Below are 21,770 nucleotides of genomic sequence, written 5' to 3' on the forward strand. Positions count from 1 at the left end.
TCACAATCTCAATAATCGTAAATTCAAAATATTAGAACCCGTCATTTCGACGGGTCCCGTAAACCTAGTGTTAATAACTTCTTTTAATCAATCTCCTGCTTTAAAGCGCACCCACTCATTTTTATCATAAATTCTTACTTCTTTATCAACGAAATTTTACAATTGGAGTTCAATTTTGCAAATTTCATTTGTGACATGCTTTGAAAGAATTTCAGAACATTATTCGATAAAAAGGGAGCTCGTGATATTTGTCGTTACTTGTGACATTTGGTGGAAAATGAAAAAGTATCTCAATAGGTGCCCCCGTCATTCCCACCGAGTGTGAAAGTGACATTTTATGGGCAATCGCCTGATCATTGTGGCCAACCAGTCACGGATGAATACTCCGCGCAACCGGAAGTAATGTGTGCATCCATGAATTGTCCCTTGTCAATCGAAGTGAGATTGCTCAGGTATCTATGCCGTAAACGTGTCTGGTTTCCACGTGATTTCGTTCTTCATGTTCGGTGTATTTGTGGTGCAACAAATTTGTTTCTGCATTTTTAGAATTTCGAAGTTTCGGACAAATATTGGGAAAAATATTTAAGTACAGGGTTGAAAATTCCAATTGAAGGACGACCCGAATTTAACGCGTTAAGCGCTGAGCTTGTATCTATGGACTTTCTGTTCACGCTGCGGGTAACCGCAAGTTTGTATGTAAACAGAGGTCACCTCTCCGAGTTGATGGACGCGTTGTGTGAACGAAAAGTTCGATGTCGGTCCCCAGGGACCGACGTGGCGCTTTACCGTCATATAACCGCGTGAAAAAATTCGCATGCCAAAAAACAAAATACCAATAATCGCCGTAGCGATTTACATAAAATCCACCGTGTTGTTACAGCCCACTTATCCATCGACGTGACGAAAATAATGATCGTCGCGTGACTTAAAAATGCAGTGGCCTCCCACTACGCTGTCAGTCTTTTAATCGTCGAATCTTAATCACATCCTGCATTAGCAGCTTCACATGCAAGCTACGTCGCGAACACTTACAATCCTTCCGGATCATTTTAACACTAAACCTACCAAGCATTAACGATATCTGGTAAACATTGCCTTATAAAAATGGCAACTCTAAATTTATTGAGATTGTCCATAATTTTCAATACAATAAATGCTTGGACAAAGATTTCACTATTTTCCACATGTGAATTTTTATAGTTTGAATAATTGTAAAATAAAAAACCGGTCATTTTGGTAGGTCAACGTGGTAGGTTTAGTGTTAACAACTGTTTACCACTGTTTTACTGTTTGTCACAGTAGTCGATGCCTTTTTTATACTCCATCATATTTTATTGGGTAATAAAAATTTGATCTTCCTGCTTTTTTGATCTGTATCTTGCGAGTATTTATACGATACTTTTATCCGAATTGATGTAGGCGTTTATTTTTGTCATTTATAAAAAAAATTTTCTAAATTTAAAAATAAGAAACTAAATTAATTTTTAAAAATTTCTAAACACGGGAAGGAAAAGAGAAAAATGGAAATTTGTGGCTAACAATAAATGATGTCCGCGGGTTGAACCCGAAGCGAAATTATATCGGTAGTTCAAGGTCACCAGTGCGTCATCCCCCAATCATTGCGCCTGCGCAATGACATAAATAATTTCGCATAGGGGCGCTGGCATGATTTTGAATTGACTTCGCGCAAGAGCCGATTAATCGCCCGGTAAATCAAGTAAAATCGTTTTTAGTTAGACAGATCGGTACGATAGGATCATATATGTACCGAAATAAACGCGATCCGCTAATTATCTCTGTCTCGATCAAAATTTTGACAGGAGCACCGACGCGCGACGACCGGCCGATAATCGTGCCGCCGGATTAACGACCAAATAATCGAGCAACCGGTTCAACACGCAATCGGTCGTATAGCGCGGGCAATTTACGAGGGAAAAAAATAACCAGTGTGTCTCTCAACGTACATTTATACCGTGACAAAAAACTGTTACGATACTGGGTCAGCCGAGAGCCGATCGTTAATTTAATGGCAAAACGGGAAAACCTGGAGGAAGCCTTGTATTTGTAAACTGATTCTCGAGACGGTGTAATAACGCAGAACTTGAACCAATCATGCAAAAGAATCATTAATTTCGCATTATGGTTATTCACCGAAAGTGGTTTAAATAATGAGCAACCTGACGTTTAATTTGAGAAATATGACTCACGAACGCCGCCTTAAAAAATCAATTATGGCGGCGAGAATTTCTACCGGTGTGTTCAAAACAACTACCAAAAATTGGAAAATCACAATTACCGATATTACACATTGTTTTCCACTGAAATCGATACTAAAAATACTTCTTGCTAGTTTGCTCGACCATTCTATCGATTAGAGAACGTCTATCGCAAAGTCTGAAGAGATTCTTCAAAGAAATCGATTAATCGAACGTGACAATTGTAATCATTATCTGGAACAAGACACTCGACGCGTACACGCAGAAAAGTGTCAATTTAAAACTGTCCTTTGGATACCGGTGTAACTTTCGATAGTGGCCGCTAGGTTAGCAAATAGTGTAGATTTGTCGAACGAGGTAAATAACTCACTCACCCGAATCAGAGAAGACGACACCCTCCGTCCGGTTTGTATTTTCCGCCAAAACTGACCGCGATATAGCGCGCACGATGGTGCTGTGTTTCCACTATGCAGACACGTTGCTCGGACAATTGGTCGGCGGGCCGGACGATTTAACCGCAGTGAATGGTCGCGCGCAATAAACCACTTTCGTCTGACGAAACTTTCCACTAGCGATATCTCCATGAAGCATGGTAAGCTCGACAGGTAACAACCGAGCCACGGACATCGGTCGTACACCTACGGCTCCTTTTCGATTCGAGTCATGGTGGAGATCCCAAGGACGCGCGCCAGCATCAAGCACACGATATGCGTGCACGTATAGGGTGTCCGAAAATTTGGCCGCTCCCCGAGGCAAGACCCTCGAGACCTGTTAACCGTCTCAGCACGTTCCCCCGTGTCTACGGTGTGTATACTTTGCCCACCGATAACGTTCATCAATTCCCACGAAACACCGTGCGATTACGAAATCCTCGTTCCGTCACTTGTAACCGACAAATTCAAAATTCCCACGACGTCCTGCCCTTTGACACAACTCCGCTCCTCTATGAATCTATCTACGAAATTATCGATCGAGGATTTAGTACTCTCCGCGCTTCGACGGAATCGAAGTTTCCGCAAATCGACGCTCGAATTTCGAAACGTCCGGTTCCGATAATTCCCGCCGGCTTTCGTCACCGCTGTACCGAAGTAACTATTCGTAATTGTGTAACGAATGTACCGACCATTCTTGTCATTTCACAGCTCACGAAAATTCTGGTTCGCAGCCGGTCGAGCTGCAGAAGCAATGCTCGTGAAACGGTTGCTCTTAAATGGTATAGCACGGTCGGAAAAGCAACGTAATGGAATTTCGATACACCGTGTAGGTAGGTACGTGTGATGCTTGTGGCTGTGGGTACACACACGCTCGGATCGTCGATGACTAACTCACCCGGCTCAATGGCACGAAAAGAACCTCGGGGACGGTTTATGACTTCCGTCGTCTCGCTATCGGAAGGTCGTCGATCGACAGGTTTGCATCAGCCGTCGTCGGTTCACGAAAACGGTCAGGATCATCTGGTCGTGGAACTCATCGGGACGGTGTACAGGCACGGTGAACACTTTCTCCGAACGTGTTGCACGCTTCGTAGGAACCGCGCATCGCACTCGAACCCCGATACGAACGCATAGGCGTCCTTTCGTTTTACAGTCCGTTTCGTCGTCGACCGAGTCGCATCGGTTGGCCACGGCCGAACCTCTTTCACCTCGCGTCGGTACACGGTGCACGCACGCACGCTTCTTTAACTTAACGCTTTAAGGTAATCCCGTGCTTTTTTGCGTATGTAACGACCGCGTAAACGTGCGACGTCCATAAAACCTGTCCACGTGATCGTACTCATGTTACCGGACATCAATGTCAGAGTCGGACCCTTGTTCCTCGGACTCGTAACCGTTGACACGTGCTGGATCTCTTCCGACCGATCGTTTTCGAACGCGATGACGTCATGCATCGGTGGCTTGGTTTTCTTCAGTATCTCGCCGGAGATTTTCACTAGTCGATTTGCTTTGCCGATGATAAACGAACTCGCTCTTTTCCGGGGAATAAAATGTTTCTCGATTTTTTCGAACTCGTTAAATTTGCCCACGCTGTTTATAGTTGTATGTAGAAATGATTCTGTAATTGTCATACGAACGTGGAACGCCGACGTGCGCGATGGTCACTGTCGAGATTGGACACGTTTAGGTAAGACGATCAGTATTTCGACAGGTCATCGGACACACGATGGATCGATGAGTTATCTTATATTTCCAGATAATATATCGATACTGTCGCGGCAAGCTCGATGTTCTGTTACTCTCGTTTTTAACGTTGCTGTTCGAACGGCGACATACTCAAGTTCTTACCGATTGCGAATAAAAGTATTTTGTTAGTTACAGTAGAACTCTGTTTTTAGACGAGTTGTCGAACATAATTCCCGTCTTTTTCTATCCGCTAATTGATTAACGTCAACTAATTAAAAAACGTCTGTACTCAAGTCTGGCAAGAAACTCACAGATTTCTTTATAATAAACATATCTTTTGCTTCGCTAATCGTTTTGCTAAAAAATCGGTCGAACAATAAACACGAATATTTTCGTATTTTCCATCGATGATTCAGAACAACGATACCATTGTTTGGTGATACCCGAACCCGCCTCTGTCGTGATAAAGTTGTGTGCAACTTTGTTTGCGTAGGTATTTTTAGCGATGCAATTTCGAAGATAAGAAAGATACACGCGCAGTTTTATAAAAGGGATATAGTGCAACACTTTTATTTCTTCAAATGGTACAGTTTATGTTCAATGTATACATGAAAAGCTCCATGATACGCCGAGCATTTTCAATTACAAACAACCGCGAGACAGGCCACTGAAATGTCTGCTCTATAATAACAATATATTTATCGCCATTTTGTAAAGTGTGTGTATGTGTGTGTGTACGTAATCATTAGGATAAAATAATCATCGCTCTACGTGATTCATTCGGAATAACTTAATATAACCAATTTCATTGGTTAAAACAATTTAACTACACAATGAGTATTTCACCAAATTTTTCCGAAATGGAAATGAGGAAAGAAAGAAACCAATCAACAGACTAGAATTTAATATAAACAGCTCAATCGGTATGTATACATACATATATCTCTATAGAAGGAATTGATGCTTCTGTCTGCGAGAAATCTTACTACCTAAGGTTACAACTACAAAAAAAAAAAATCGAATGGAGTATGATGTTCCACTTCATTGTTCATTTAACTGAATTGCACTTATTGAAGGTTCGATTCCATGATTTCTTGGTGAATATTCAATAGAGAAAATGTATGTATGCATACATTATAAACGATTCAATTGATGGGAGTAACCCTAGCACGTTGCATATAACTTAATATACCTATCAGAAATATATCATCTGTTGAACTTTCGTCGTGACCTCTGCCGGAAGCTCGGCGTACATGGCACTCCATTCGTTTGGAAAGTCTCGTTGTGCCGATTTGATGAATTCTAGGACTAAATTCATCGCCTCTGCACAGAAAAGTGTAAAGGCGTGAGGGTGCTTATTATCATCTCATAATGCAATAGGAAATATAACGAAACAAACCTTCATCGGTGGCGCTTTCCTCGTATAATACATTCACCGCCAACTTCAGCAACGTCTGCATGTGCGGTTTTAAAATGGAATGGCCAGCTTGATACAACGTTAGTATGCTCCCAAAGACTGCCTTATTTTCCTCGAAATCTTCCTTCAACGGCAGCTGTTTAACAAAAACTGGGAACACTTGGTCCAGAGGCAGACTCCAATAATTGGTGATGATGAGTCGCGCAATCGCACCGACTGTATTGTCGCGGGCACCCGCATGAGTTTCTTTGCCAAGCGCATTGGAGAGGACTGACAAAATGTCGGTGTAATGTCTGCGAAACTATTGCTAAGAAATATTCCAATATCTCGATTTTTTGATAGACCGGTTCACATGGTCGAGACAATTTTTGACGCGGCACATTAAAAGGATACGGGAACACAGCCTCTTTAGCATGCAACACGAGTTCACCGATTCCGTAAATCGCATTATTCCGTACTTCATCCCCGGGGTCGTCTGCGAGTCTTAATAACATAGGAAGGAATTGATTTACAGAGGCAGTGTGTTTAAGTCTTGAAAAACACTGTGCGATGGTCCCCACCACGAACGATTTCTCCGCTTCTGATTTGTTCTTTTTTCGAAACAATTAATTAATCAATTAAGATATAACTATGCTTATACTCGGCAAAGGTAGAATCATACCAGTCTTTCTAAAAGTTTTGGAAGCACCCTTTGGAAGAAAAGTGAGAACTCTTCTGGAGGCATTAATTCTCCTAAATTGACCAATACGTCGCCCGCACATTCGAATAATAATTTATCTTGCTCAGCTTCAGTCTCGTCGTCTTCTAAATCCTCCTGATCCTGACATTGAGTCTGGCCTGGAACGATTGAACTTTCAGACATGTAAAACATCGCCGAATTTTTGAGAAGATAATCAATTTGAATGAAATACTAACCTAACATAACATCCAGAATACAATTCATTATAGCTTCCTTGTGCCCCTCACCGGTAAAAACATCTGTCTTTATTTCCTTTAATAATTCGGCGCATGTTTCCAAGCCACGAATTGCTACACTTCGCTCTTCATCTAGCCGTATTAATTCTGACAATTTTGGTATATACAGAGAGAGAGCTTTCAACAATGCTTCCTTTCCTTCGTTCGTGTTAATTTTTGAAAAATTAATACAAAACTGTAAAAGACCATCAGTGGCAGCTTTTCGGATATCTTCTTGAGGATAATTGATTAATTTAAATGTTTCCTCGAAAGCTGTCTGAAGATACGGCAGGAAGGCTTCTCTAGAGTAATAATGACAAATGTAAAATCGCGTGACAATCGTTTAAAATTAATGGTCATTAATACAAATGTTTTACTCCGTATTTTCAGCGATGTCTTTTAACGCCAAAATCGCTTCCTCCTTCTCATCGATGTATGCATTTTCAACATTGTAACCTGCAATGTCATCGTCATCGTCTTCGTCATCGGTGTTCTCAATATCTTCCTCGCTTTCGTTTTCACTTTCAATAAGATCCTCGTAAACCGCAAAAGCAGAACTCTCGTCTTCCTTAAAGTGGGGCTAAAAATCGAACAACATACCTATAAACTGATTTTTCGCAGTTTGTACTTCTTTTGAATTAACATACCACTATGCCTTCCGAACTCTGCATACTTAATATTATCTTTTCAACAATTTCTGGCAAAGCAGACGCCATCTCTTTCTTCATTATAGAACTAATTGCACCAAATAAGCTGTAAGTGGATTTTCTTAGATCTGGATCTTGCGTCTCCTTTAGATGACTGATTCCAAAATTAAGGCATCTACCAGCCAAAGGTGCGAAATTTGTTTCGCCGATTGAATTCGCAAGCACTGCCAGCGTGGCTGCAATGTCGTTAATGAGTCATAACAGTATTAAACATTGCGTACAAGTTGAGTACCTTTAACCATACGAACCAAATGCTTGCACTTGAAGACACAAGGTATCGTCTGTTTCTTTTTCCAAAAGGTAACTGTTCAAAATGGACATGACCCTTTCGAAGTATGGCAACATGTGCTCTTTACTGGCTACGGCTACTGAAGCGATAGTGCTCAGTGCGAGCGTTCTAACGTGAATCGGAGTGTCAGCATTCAGAATTTCTAGAAGTCTTTCCATAAACGTTGACAAATACGGTAGAATACTGTCGTTCAGATTTTCACAAAACATATCCAACGCATAAAACATGCGGTCGATCGACGGTGGTGCTTTCTTCTCTTGCTTAATGTGAGCACATATTTGACTAAGATATTCAAATAATACAGGTAATAACTCGGAGGAATACTTCGAAATTTCTGGTTGCAAATATTCCGAAAACTGTCCAAGAGCAAAGAAAGCAGCATTGCGGACAACGGGAGTAGGATCGGTAATTCCTTGACAAGTGCAACGCAAGAAAAATTCAAGGTACTTAGAGCAGATATATACCGAGCATCCCTCTGCTAATACAGCCATTGCTAGATACGATGCTTTCTTTGCATACACATCAGTTCCTTGTAGACTAGGTTCGATGTATCGCAGCTATAAAGATAAAGAATAAATTAATGGAGTAATGTCGTGCTGAAAAACTTATTACAAGTGCTACCAACTGTACCAATTGAGGAATTAATTTTTCCGGCGGCAAATGAAGCGCAAGTAAATTCAAAACTTGAGCGGCACAAGTTACAGGCTCATTGTCTTCGTTATCGTTAAAATAATCTTCGTCTTCTTCCGCGCTTGTATGTGTCGACATAAGATTGAACAACATATCTAAAATTGAAGAGATACACAATAATTGTAGCTGCAAGTTAACTAGTATACGAAAATAGAAGACTTTGTATTTCTTAAGAGTCACTCACCTATAATAGGTTCCACTAGATGATGTTTTATCATGGCTTTTTTCTTTGTTTTTGCTAGCCAGCCAATAGATACGACTGCTTTAACTCTAAGAGCATTATCCAATGACTTGTTACCAGCAATAGCAAGGCACATACTGACAAGGAGTTTGACATGAGGTGCTATCACAGAATTTGCATTTTCACATAGTTCATCTATTAGCTCAAAACATTCAATAGCTTTGTCTTCATTAGTAGAAGTAAGAGCTTGAATTGTGGCCATTATTTGGGGCATCATTTGCTGATAAGCATTCACCTGTTAAACATAATTCCTTATTAAAGCAACTTAATTTTCTTTTCGATTAAATTTTAAATTGCATGAGACTCACAATCTGTTGATCTTGAACTAAAGGAACAAGATTTTGCATTATTCGTAGGACGTAATGTGCAACAGGGTGTCCTAGATCTTGCAAACTATTCAATGTTTGATTCAGAAGAGCTATAATTGGTCCAATGTGTGTTTCGTACGCATCGGGCGCAATTTCTGTCATAATCGACAGCGTATAGGTTCCCAACTATAACAAAATTGTATCATGCAGAAACGAAATGTGATACAAACTTTATGAGCTTTATGTATACCTCATTTTATACCTCTTTTTCAATTAAATTTTCACTAGTAATTAATTGTTGAGTGAACTGTAAAACTTCTGGCCATTCATTATTAGGCAGTTCATGTTTTACAATTACACCTATTAACTGTGCAATAGCATTTTTAACAAACTTCTCTGGTTCATTAACTAATGCCTAGAACATAATAAAAGACAGGATATACTGATAAAATCGAAATCCATTTTAAAGTAATATCTCCTTACTTGTAAAATTATTGATTTAAACTCCCTACGTATATGTTGTGGTAATTTTAACCAATGCTTTCCTTTGGCATAACGTTTCCGAAGCAATATAGCTGCACATTGTCGTATCTAAACATACAAATTTCTTATTGTAAACAGTTTATAACAGAAATAATATGTAATAAAAATATGTACCTCAACACTCTGCGATGACACGATCAGCTGACACAATGCAGGTGTACTCTCTGGTTTCTTAAAAGCTTCTTTAAGTTCTGCAGTTCCCTTAAGAGAATCATATCGACATATTATTGCATAAATTGTGAAGGTCTTGGGTGATATATGAAACCTTGAAGAACTACATAGTAATTATAGGAACGGATGCCTGTCCTTATTAAATGAAGTGACTACATGCTATGCATACTAATATATCAATGCTGCTAAGAATGAGGTTATAATTGCAAAAGGAAATAGAGTATTTCATGTATTGTATAGATTTGATATATAAGGAGATCACAGGATTGGCTGATACGATCTACGAGAGAAATTTAATGAAATAATGTCGACAATATTTGAAATGGTTATCAACTGGGTTGAACACGTGTTTCGAACATCGCGAAATTTGCTTTTATTACTAATTGACATTTCTCTACACATACCTGTTGTATCGTCGCATTATCAGATACAAGCAACTTCGATAGTATTTCCTCCATTATTGGTTTAATATCAGTGATACGATATGTATTTCTTAAGAATTTCTGCACAAAGTAGCCGCTACTCCGCTGCCGCTGATCGGACAATTAGAAATAGACCCGTTGGACGTACGATGAGTGCGCATGCGTGCCAAACAACGTACAAACAGAGAGTGAACTTTTTTTAGAGTAATAAATTATTTCTTCTACAAAATAGTGCCAAACAGTTATAAAAAACGATGACATATGAAAGATGCAATTTAACTATTCCAGACATATCATAATGCCTCTAACTTCTTCTTTTCCTTAAACATATGTCTCATATGTCATTATCTCCAACGGGGAAAATTTTTTAAGTGACTGTACGCCGACGTATGAGTAACGTAGATGGCATTTGAAGCACAACTTTACCGACCGAGTAGAGAATTCTAATTTTCGCAAATTGCAAATTATTTAATTATGTTCACTATATCAATTATTACTTAACCTAACGTTTCACAACTATCGTAATAACAGTTTAGTAACTGTGTTTTGCAATATCGGGATACCACCAATCCTTTAATTATCAAAGAAACGTTTAACCAAAATTTTGAAACAATTCAAATCGACCACAAAATAGTTCTCGGACGTTATAAGTACTGCGCTTGCGCAGAATGTGCTAGTCGCATGTAGTTGATCCAGGGAAGCGGTTAATCGGATTAAAGTGGTAAGAAACTCTTATTTAATGTAATTAATTTTATAGTTAAGCAGTTTTATACTTAAAAACAAACGGCTAGGACAATATTTTACTACTATACGTCGAGCAACAACAGTACGTACACGAATACATGCGATATAAATATAGTTCAACGTCCGATCGAAAAGATTGATAAATACAAAGTTATTTTCTTTCATGTTATACTAAAAGTATAAATGTTAAATACCGTGTCCGGTCAATGTGAACGATATGATCACGACACGATCACAGTTGGAGAGATAACGAGGGTTCGTACGTCATTCGTTCTAAACAATCGCTTCTTTTTTAATAACGGTAATTTAAGACCGAGCTTTTTATCATCGTGTCTGCGCAGTGTAAATCGCGCGAACCGTTTGTTCCGACTTCGTCTAGTACCGCAACGCATCGAGCAGTTTATTATTTTAGAGCAAACTCCTTCCTCCCGTGTCTCCCTTTCCCCATGTCTTGTTCACCCTCTTTTCTCGCGAACGCTTCGATACGAAATCGTCTTGAAATAATGCGGTCTTCCAGATTCTTTGGAACCCTACTTTAAAAATACATGAATAACAGCTCGTGGGATCGTTCAATTAATCTCGTCAACATCGTCATCTCTCGCTACTCGTTTCAAATAATTTTGTAAATGTTTCAATTAAAGAACTTCTTCGTTTACATTATATGTTACGGTTCAAGGATCGGTTTGGAACTTGTAATTAGGTTAAGTGCAGACGGTCTCCTACATTCAAGTGTGCAGTCATACCGATTGGTATGGAAAGTAGATGTCGTAACTGGAAATTAGGGACGATTATTATAGATTTCTTTGTCATTAATTCGTTCCAAAGTTGTCTTTTGGGAGCGGGAAATGAATGGAGGGAAATCGTATCGTCACCGTTACAATAGTGGCGCCGTGCAGCGGGTACAGCGACACGTAAAAACCGCGCGCAATTCAAACCATGTATTTCAAAACCTGACGATTTCTTTCTACAAATCTTTATAATTCAAGGCTTACATCTTTACTATTTCCAATATCCTAAAATTTCCGTCTGTTTCTTTCAATTTTGTATATCACATGCGACCGGTCGGCTAATTATGTTACTTTTTTAGTATGCAGTTTTGATGACACTCAACACCGGAATCGGTCAACATTTATTCTTCAATCGGACGACGAAAACCGGACATTGTGGGAACCTAAACAGATACTGTAAGTGGAGTAATTGAATTTCGTACGTACATTGTTGAACAATATTCTGCTAATCTTTTGTTGCAACGATGACAAAATAAGGGTGTACTGTTCGATTGATTGAAAGCTGCGGAACTGATGAAAAAATATCGCAGAAACACAGGCTCGATGAAGCACAGCGGATAGCCTGTCAACGGCGTCATTGAGTGACTCCTCTTGCACCTCGTGCATATTCGTCGTCTGGTTTATGTGCATTCCAGACAACTCGCGCCAGAAGTGGCTCTTTTCGTACAAATTTAGTATCTCGATCGCGTGGTCTTGATCAGACCCGGCAAAAATCGGTTAACACGGGCCAAATACAATAAACACAATTTTTGACGCTGTTAGATAACATTTCCAGACGTTAACATTAATTATGTCGTTTAATTAAACCACTATAGATGCATCATAACACAGTAACTTTCTAATTCGAACGAAACATTGCAACTTTAACTTTGCTCAATTTATGGAAAGTGATTACTGTGTTAATACTTGAAAATTATCTAGCGTTACTAGATAAGTGTTATTAAATTGATATTAACGCTTTATCTACCGGAAGCGTTTTCAATAGGCTTTCCAATAATTGCGCTGTACCAAAAGGAAGCTCAGAAATCTTCTGTTACATAATAATCCAAAATGAAATCATTAGATCGCGTTCCGAGGGTGACTTGTTGATTCACGATTGAAAAATCCTGAACTATGACTTTAAAAAATACGAGATAATCGCCTGTAAATTAATTAAAAAATTTTTCGATCCCGTTGTGAGATCTAGCATGTTGGTCGTACGTGTTGCGCGCTTAATCGGGACGTGAAATTAATGTCGATGATGGATCTGCTTCGTGTAAGCCGATACCACATGCGATCTGCCACCTCGCGTACCACGCTCTAATTTATTAGATAAGCAATCGTGCCGCTTTTGATTCCGTGAACCGATTCGAAGAAATTATTGGTAGATACCGCCGCACCGATAAAATTGGACAAAGGTTCGATTATTCGAGAGGTAACGCAACGTCATTTGCAATTGAGATGAAATTCGGCAACATGAGTGCAACCAGCATACGAGTTGGTGTAATCCAAAACAGTAAAAAGATCAAAAGACAGTGTAACAATGTCGATATACTATTTTTAACATACAAAAATGATTAATAAGGAAAATAAATTTTTATTTAGCTCCTACAGATTGCAACTGATGGATACCGTGAATAATCATGGTTGTAGAATTTTCTGATCAAGACCATAGTTAGCTCGGTCGTATCTTGTGCAAAGTACAGCGATCCGATGACTCCTGGATCGCTTCAGAGCTCGAATTGCGATCTGGATCGAGTGTCGTCGACTATTTCGGGAGGTGACAGGATCAATTATTGGATCGTCGTTTCCGCGAAAAGGTGCGACACGTGATTTATAAGTAGGCGAGTATAGTAGTCCCTCCAAAAAGGAGCCGACACTATTTGAACACGTGATCGGGGAGAAGGCCCGAAGGAACTCCATATTACTCAAATAAGAGTGTCCCAAACAGCGCGCCGTGTACATTTTTATGACCGAGACCCGGCAACAAGCTGTTCCAATAGAAAATCTGTGGAACGCTAACCCGGTAGCCATCGTTGACGACCGTATTATCTTCTTTATAACCTCCTGCCGGAGGATCTAGAGCTGCCGGTGTCCTGGAGCCTTTATTTTATTTCCTTTTTTCGAACGCATCAGAAAAAGCCTGAAAGTGCCGAGAATGTGCATGTACTGTCTTCGACGAACGATCTAGACTCTATTATAAGAATAAAGATCTCGTTTTAGAATGAAATGGAATTTCTGTTGAACTTCAATTCGTTTGCAGAAACCTCAGTATATAGAGAGTGAATAGAGGTTGGATAATGTGAACACTATTAAAGCAACAAGGCCCCATTCGTTTTTTACCAAGGAACGTTTTAATACTACAGTATCTATTTCGCGGCGACTTAAATTAATAACATTCATAGTTCGCTATAAATATAAATAAAAGATATCGTCTCTTTCCTGTTCGCTTTTATACAACTTATACATAATACACGCTTTCTTTCATATAGCAGAGATCGGTTCGTGATTAGCTAATCATACAGCAGCATTTTCCCGCGAGAAACACGTTTTGTTTCATCATTGTTATTCCTTGATAACAGTCACTATTGTTCACTAACTTTTCCCTATTTTCCCATCGCCCGAGAGGCCTGTAACTCTTCCGTAGCTTATCGGATTACAAACAATAACGGATAATTCATTTAAAAGATCAACAGACCTAACGCTAATCAATTACGCAATGATCAATTTATTAAAATGAGTAAACTAAAACACAGATTTTTCTTTGGTTGCAGCCTGCTAATAATTCTCTGCGCTCGAATTCTCGGACGAGATTTCATCGGGAACGGGCCTAATTTCTAAAACGACAACTATCCTTTCTCACTGACCAGCGTTCTTCCGGAACCACCGGAATTCTCGCGAGAAGGAGAAACGCTGGTGTATGGTTAGCCGGTTTGTGTTTCTAGCTGACGAATCTAGCTGGACTGCTTCCGTCGCACTATTCCCCGAAAGTCCGACACTAGCTTTCAGTATAGTACGTTGCGTCCGTTCGGTTTCGCACACCGACACAAGTATTCACATGGTGTGCTTGATCGGGTCGTAGTACATCGCCGACGAGGGTGTCGTCGTCCCGTGGTGAATGTTCGAGGTGACCGAGCCGGGTATGTTCGATATGCTCAAACCGCCGATGTTGCTTAGGTTCAGCGAGCCCAGGGAGCCTAACGAGCTCAGAGTGACCGATCCCGCGGGGTGGCCGAAGTAGGATGGCTTCCGGTCGATCAGCCCACCTCCGGAGCTGGTCGAATTCGAATTTGAACATTGCATCTTCAACCCTGAAACAGGACGGAACAAACACGATTAGCTTCGCACGGTCTGCAATGATCTTCTTATTTTTAGTAGGGTTGACTTATGGTGAGTTCTCAAACATGCGAAAAAGGTTGATTCTTCTCTGATAAATGGACTGAGGATTTTATGGATTTTTTGAGAAAAATCGGCAAGAGACTAGAGACACAAATATGTAATTTTCAACTCCACAAAATTATTAAAGAAGGGAATTTTCTCAAGAAAATGTTCCTATAATCTTTCTGAAAGGAAAGATCCGTCATTTTGACAAGGTCAGTAGTTCGAGTGTTGTGATAGCTTAAGATGGGTGACTACTGGAACAAGTACCCTACTTTAGTAATTTGATAATCTTCAGGACGGGGGAATCATATTCTGCAGTAGTAAATGGGTTCAATAGATTAAAGTTGGAGCAGAGTTCCTTGCCTAATTTTTCTAAAAAAGTTTTACATCATTTCGTAGTTCAGAATTCCTTTTCTCTGGGAAAGACGCTCTCGGCGAGTGCATCTCTGTACACTTGAACCGCATCGCGAATATCGGGGAGGCTCTACTCGATGCGAAGTAGCCGGATTCAAGTAGGCCGTCCTTGAACTGGTAAATTTTTCTGTAATTTCACCGTGGACCACACGCGCGGAAGCGACCCAGGGAAAAGAGAAGAAAAAGCAAGAGTATCTCACGATACGAAATCGGTCCTTGTATAGGTACGATAAATCTGAAACTCCGGCAGCTCTCTTGAGCAGTTTCTTCCTCAAGTGACCACTTCACCCGTGTCTCGACGGCGTCCGACTCTCTTTCTCTCTTTTCTGTCTGCCTCTGCTCGCTCCAATTCGTTTTTCTGTAACATCTTGTCCGGCGACCGATCGCTCGGTTTTCTAACGATGTTCGCGCATTGTTCGATAAAAATGTACAGCGGTGGAAAACGATTTCGGTCCGCGTAGAATATAAATATTTCCAACGCCGCTAAACGGCCACTTTGTCCGTCCGACGATTCGATTCAACGATTCCGGACCAGAGTGAACGAAACGAAAAGTCGAAACTCGACGGTTCGAGACACAGAGAGCTTCTGTACGTTCCATACACCAGGAAGATTTCTGGTCAAATTACACGCTTTCTCTCGAATTCTTCCTTTGCGATCAAGGTTCGCAGAGAGCACGTAGGCTGGAAAGTTTATGCAATTATATTGTTACTTCGCACAAAGCGCATTTGAAGCGAAACGGCTATGCACAATGAGCTGTTATGTTATTTTCACCGTATTTGAATTATTACGGGACGAATTATATATTTCTTTACTTCGCATCGCTTGTAGGAGCTTGTCATCGGAATTTATTTAAATATCTACGTATTTTTGACCACATATTGTGTCTGACGTCAAGGCCAATCCAATGACCTATTACAGTCTTCAGGCGGTATTCCGATTTTCGAGGCCGTTTCTGCACGAATTTTTAGAAATTTTTTTCTGAAGAACTATTGACTACTCTTTCGCAATTCCACCCCGATACACGATGCATTCGACATGGGAATCAACTTTGACACCCACGCACCCTTCCATCCACCCTCTCTCCTCTCTCGTTCTCTCTCTGACACTCCTTTTCCGGCTCTCTTCACCGGTTTCAGCCAGCAAAGTGTAAACGAGATCAATCTGCAGACGCCTCCTCGGTAGGCTCCGGATTTTCCTCTTTCTCTTTTTCTATACAGGTCTCGTGATGTATTTCTGGAGCGATCGCTCTACTCGCGACTATGGCATCGTTGTTGGCGCGTACGATATTCGTTCTGGTTGTACCGTGTGCTCTTCCCCGTTCTTTCACCGTCGACGGTTTCTCGACCGGTGCCCGACGAACGGTTCGAACAAGAAAAAGAGACGAACGGGAGGAGAACAGAGAGGAAGAGAAAAAAAATTCGCACGAGGAACTTCTGGATCGGTTGGCAGGGGTGTGCAGACGCCAGCGAGGAGATTTTGACTGACGGCACTGCCATTCGGACCACACACGACGCCGTTTTCAGACAGTCGTTGCACACTTGCCCCTCGATCCGGTCGAAATCATTCTCGTTAGGTGCTGTTCCACGGATCTATGATCGACAGGCCCGAACAACCCCGTCGCGAACCGAAGCTTCCTTTAGAAAGATATCCAACCGGATTTTTCAACCCTTAAGTGGATCTTCAAAATGTACTTTAAAAAAGAAATCATACAATTAAGTTATATTTAATATTCATAGCGAAACGGTAAATAGAAACGTAGTGAGATGGTAAAATTTAATCTACATCCATCTAGTTTCCAGATGTCTGGTGGAAACAGTGTCGCCAGATGAGGGGAGGGAGCACGAAGTGAGGGGAGAAAGTTACCCTCTCCCTGCCAGTACCGGGTCAGTCACGTGACATTGTGACACAGACACGACAAGGACGGAACGCGGTCACGTGACCGGGCCGTGGAGGAAGCATGGGGGATTACCGCGGTAGAAGGGGAAATTAGAGTGGGGGAACAAGTCTTGATCTGGTGAAGTAAATAGAAAGGAATTTGTTACACACCTCCAGTTTTACAAACTAATACTGAAGGTCGATTCTTATTTTCTCAACGATTAAAAATATTGCAAGAAAAATGTCAATTTTGTCAAAAATTTCTTTGTTTATAAAGTCGAATGGTACACATATTCAGCCACAGAAACAGGGGAGTAAACAAATAAAAATATTCGAACCGAGTAACAATAATTAAGTGTTACTCGCAAAAAGAATTTATTTCTGATAGACCGTAATATTTCTAAGAATTGCAAGAGTTCGAAAATCGACGTACAACAAATTGCTAGCTCGTTGATAAATAACTCGGAGCATGATCTCTGTTTTGCCTATGAAATTACTCCGGATCCATGGATCCACGGATCGAGGCTGGTACCGCGGAGAGGTTTAATAAACGAACGGGCTAATGTTTGAGGTGGCACGGTCGATGTACTTAGATTAAAGAACGAACTTGTTTACGCCACTTGTAAATGTTTACGCGATAAGCGATTCGAGACCTCACTTACTAGCACGCGACTACCGGTAACCGATACAAAAAAACGTGTATTTTCGTTCCTCTCGATCATTTGTTTATCGTCACGGCGATCGTAGTATTACGTTGTTGCATTCATGGATCCGGTTCATTCATAAACGAGGGCTCCGCTTTATGATCTGTAGTTGATGTTTTCGCTCCAGAACTTTCCATTTAGGCTGATTATTAGACTGCGGATTTATATCCTATTATTATTAACCCTTTGCACTCGAGTGGTGACTCTGATGCACCACTAGAAATTGTTGTGGCATTATTTCAAAGAAATTACAAAAAATATTACAAAATATTTGTTACATCACAAAATTTCTACTTAATAGATTACTAAACATTTAATTATTATATGTGGTAATCGGATTAGTTTCGTACGAATAAAATGAAAATATTCCAAGACGGAAAAAAAATTTAGTTTTAGAATGAAAATAGCGCCGAGTGCAAAGGGTTAATAGACTGGAAACGTTTGTGCTGTTCATTTTTATACATAAATATTTTCAACTCGCTAAAATCATTAAGGGAAGAAATTAACCTCTGTTTAACTCCTGTTTCTTGCAATCGATCCGGACAATTTTTATTTTGCGGATTCGCAGTTTAATCGTGTGAGATAGATAGGAGAGGATTCGAAGTTTGAGACAAATTATTCGAGAACGATGTCGTCGCACGATGTCGGGAAGTCGTTTAACGAGCGTTTAATTGCCGCCCCGTGGAAACGAGGGTCGCCACGCTAAATTAATCTGATGGGGAACGCGTCGGTGTTCCGTGTCACGCCGAGTTACACGTGTTCGGTTACCAGTTACGAATTACGACTTCTCGCGTGGGGTGTGACAGGAATGTCACCCCGACTAATAGGTTCTGTCAACCATAGTGATTTCGTGTCTGTCGTTCTGCGCGAAGAGTACTTTCTCGATGCGGCGAAAGGGTTCTGTATTTATCTGGATGAACAATGGCTAAATAAAATCTAGCAGTACTAACACAACGAATTTCATAAAATCCAACTCCAATTGAACGATACACGTTTTTGCGAATTAGACGAATGAAAATGAGTCGGTATTATCGTACTCGAGGAACGAGCGTAGAAAAATTAATCAAAACGAACGGTAGATGTTTCGCGAATTCAAATAATTCAGCAAGAAGTGGAAAAGTTAGCGGAGGAAGAATGAAGGATCGCGTGAATGCGAAACGTATCGAGACACTTTGTGAATAGTGGCCGACAGTTTCGGTATCCGGCGCCTCGGTGCTCGTAAACCGTCTCCGGTTTTCCAGATGGCCCCCGACAGTCATGAATTGTCATTGTTGCCCTCGGCGTCTCGACGTGGACTCCGTGAATCGCGGCGACAGACCGACGTCTGCGAAAGTCTGTTCTCGCTAACGAGACGTCCGACTGTTGCCCGAGTCACGTTCCCGATAACTCTCACACCGATCGATCCACGAAGCGGCAAAACTGATTCGAGCAAAATTTTGTAAAAGAAACACCTTGCGCTACCATGCAAACACGCATGTACGCGAGGAAGAAGTGTCGATCCTCGAACAATATTATGACGCGCGGTCGCCGCCTCGTATTTCGTCCACGCAATACCTGATCGACGACGACTCGCGCTATAAGGACAAATATATAATATAAACACCGCTGACACCAGTCTTCGTTTCGAATAATCCGTTTAGCAAGAACCAGTTAATATTGTCTGCATTACACGTTTCAATCTCCTGAGAAAACCCTTGCACTCTACAATTTAAGGACACTGCAAAATAAACTTAAATCATAAGTAATTTAATTCCTCTATAATACAAATCTTCCGATATTTCTCTTATTCTCCGAAGAATTCACGAGAGCTGTCCGCCCAAACCTAAAAAATTGATTAAACCTATTTTATCTTAATTTTTCAGTACACGTACACTTAATATCATACTTGATCAAGCTCGCTCTCTCACAAGACTCCTATCTTTAGAATAGAATACATACAAACTAATTCCAATATTTGATTTCCTGTAGGGACGAACTTGCATTCCGACTTATTAAAAGTGCGCAACAGCCAAACAAGCGAGACAGAAAAGGAGTTCCGGCGACAACGGCTATGTTATTAGATCATGGGCTGAACTCTAGTCCCGCCTACAGTAAACCGTGGACAACGACGCGCCGCGAGAACAATTCAAAGACAGGTAGATACAATACAGGGTACTCACCATTGTCTGTCACAGGTGTCTGGCAACCGCTATGCGAGGAGCTGACATTCCCCGCGGGGCTGCTGTTCCCTGTTTCCGGGATCCCCTGAATGGCAGCATTGACATTTCCGCCAGCATTGTTGACCCCGAGCCCGTAACCTACGTAATAGTCCTGTCCAGGTGTCTGAGAAGCCGCCACAGACTGGCACTTGTAGGCCATCATTGCCTCGTTGTCCTTGTAAACCGAGTCCGAATGATGCTGCTGGTGATCCTTCACGGAGAATCCTTCGGCAGGCCTGTAAGCCAGCTGGTCCTGGCTTCTAGGATAACCGGGTTCGCTCTTGAAAGCGACGATCTCTCCGTTCCTGTACACCGACGGTTCGCCGGTCTTGTAGGTGACTTCCGTCGTCTTGTAGGTCACTTCAGCGATGGGCGGTGTCTTGTAGCTAGCCTCGGGGTAGGCCCAGTCCGCGGAAACCGCGGTCCCAGGAGCGTACATCGCGTACTCCTGATAGTTCTGGTACTGGTTCTGGTAGCCGTTCGCATAATCCATGCTGGTGGGTGCCAGGTTCTCGTAACCAGGCGCCTGGACGCTCATCGGTCCACTTCCAGAGAAGTACTGAGGGTACTGAGGCTTCAGAGCCTGGCACTTGCGACGGAAACCCCTCGGCCGTCGCCGGAAGCCTCCTTCCTCGAACATGTACTCCGTCGACGGGTCGATCGTCCAATAATGACCTTTACCTGGTCTGCCCAGGCCCTTCGGCAGCTTGATGAAGCACTCGTTCAGGCTGAGGTTGTGGCGCACCGAATTCTTCCAGCCTTGATAAGCTCCCCGGAAGAACGGGAACCGTTGCTGCAGAAAGGAGTAGATCTCCGAGAGGGTCAGCCTCTTGCCGGGGCTCGACTGGATCGCCATCACGATCAGCGCGATGTAGGAGTAAGGCGGCTTCTCCTGGCGACGCGCGCCAGGCTTCCTCGGCAGTTCCGTGCTTGAAGGATTACAGATCAGCGAGTCCAGGCTCTGGTCCTGACTCAAACCGCTGCTGATCGACAGACTGGTCCTCGGTAGCACCGTGGAGGAGTTCGGATGGGTCAACGGGGATTGGTCCTGCAGGTGCAACGCTGCGTCCGACTCGTTCTTCATGATGATCCTCGCGTTCTCAGCGGCGCGAGGTGTCGACGGGACTATCACTGTCTGGTCCATGGAGTCTTCCCCTGGTCACGCTGCCATGGACATTCTGGGACCCTTTGCGAACTCGGCCGTGTCCACTTCACCAATTATTAACCGAAACCCTCTCGACGATCAACCTGCAACCGGTCCACGAGGTCTCCCGTTGAATTCCACCGGTCAATGAATTCTATCACTGATATCCAAACTAGGGTATTCACGATTGTGTAACTGCCCGCGCGTGTTTATCGGAGGACTCGCGCGTGGCGGCCACGCGTTTTCCCTGCGATCACAATGACGAGGAAACGGCGGTCGTTATTTACGGTGTGCCCGGTGTAAATTGTTTGCACGGGAGCCGCACGGTGGGGTCAATTATTTAGACTCGGCCGTGGACCGTGCGCTGTGATGCGACGCTAAGTGTTTTCGGATGACTGGTCCCACGGATCCGCTTCGAACGCAGTGGAAGCTTGGCGCGTCGCGATGACGCGTGTTTCATCGTC

General features: G+C 42.0%; 2 protein-coding genes across 2 annotated transcripts; both read right to left on the minus strand.

Moving 5' to 3' along the window:
* Nucleotides 1-4,876: 4,876 nt before the first annotated feature.
* On the minus strand, nucleotides 4,877-10,221 carry LOC143356945 (importin-4). The gene is made up of 15 exons (XM_076793021.1): nucleotides 10,061-10,221; nucleotides 9,600-9,686; nucleotides 9,426-9,533; nucleotides 9,205-9,357; nucleotides 8,943-9,128; nucleotides 8,578-8,869; nucleotides 8,334-8,488; nucleotides 7,663-8,260; nucleotides 7,355-7,590; nucleotides 7,085-7,287; nucleotides 6,669-7,009; nucleotides 6,415-6,590; nucleotides 6,147-6,343; nucleotides 5,736-6,046; nucleotides 4,877-5,659 (listed from the first exon to the last, which is right to left on the minus strand). Exons 1-15 carry the CDS (start codon nucleotides 10,112-10,114, stop codon nucleotides 5,532-5,534), a joined length of 3,225 nt encoding a protein of 1,074 aa, XP_076649136.1. The 5' UTR covers nucleotides 10,115-10,221; the 3' UTR covers nucleotides 4,877-5,531.
* A 3,751-nt stretch (nucleotides 10,222-13,972) lies between these two features.
* Nucleotides 13,973-21,363, minus strand: LOC143357006 (uncharacterized). The gene is made up of 2 exons (XM_076793123.1): nucleotides 20,124-21,363; nucleotides 13,973-14,900 (listed from the first exon to the last, which is right to left on the minus strand). The coding sequence occupies exons 1-2, from the start codon at nucleotides 21,304-21,306 to the stop codon at nucleotides 14,644-14,646; spliced, it is 1,440 nt and encodes a 479-aa protein (XP_076649238.1). The 5' UTR covers nucleotides 21,307-21,363; the 3' UTR covers nucleotides 13,973-14,643.
* Between the last annotated feature and the right edge of the window lie 407 nt (nucleotides 21,364-21,770).

This window comes from Halictus rubicundus, chromosome 9 (assembly GCF_050948215.1).
Source record: "Halictus rubicundus isolate RS-2024b chromosome 9, iyHalRubi1_principal, whole genome shotgun sequence".
Classification (NCBI taxonomy): Eukaryota; Metazoa; Arthropoda; class Insecta; order Hymenoptera; family Halictidae; genus Halictus; species Halictus rubicundus.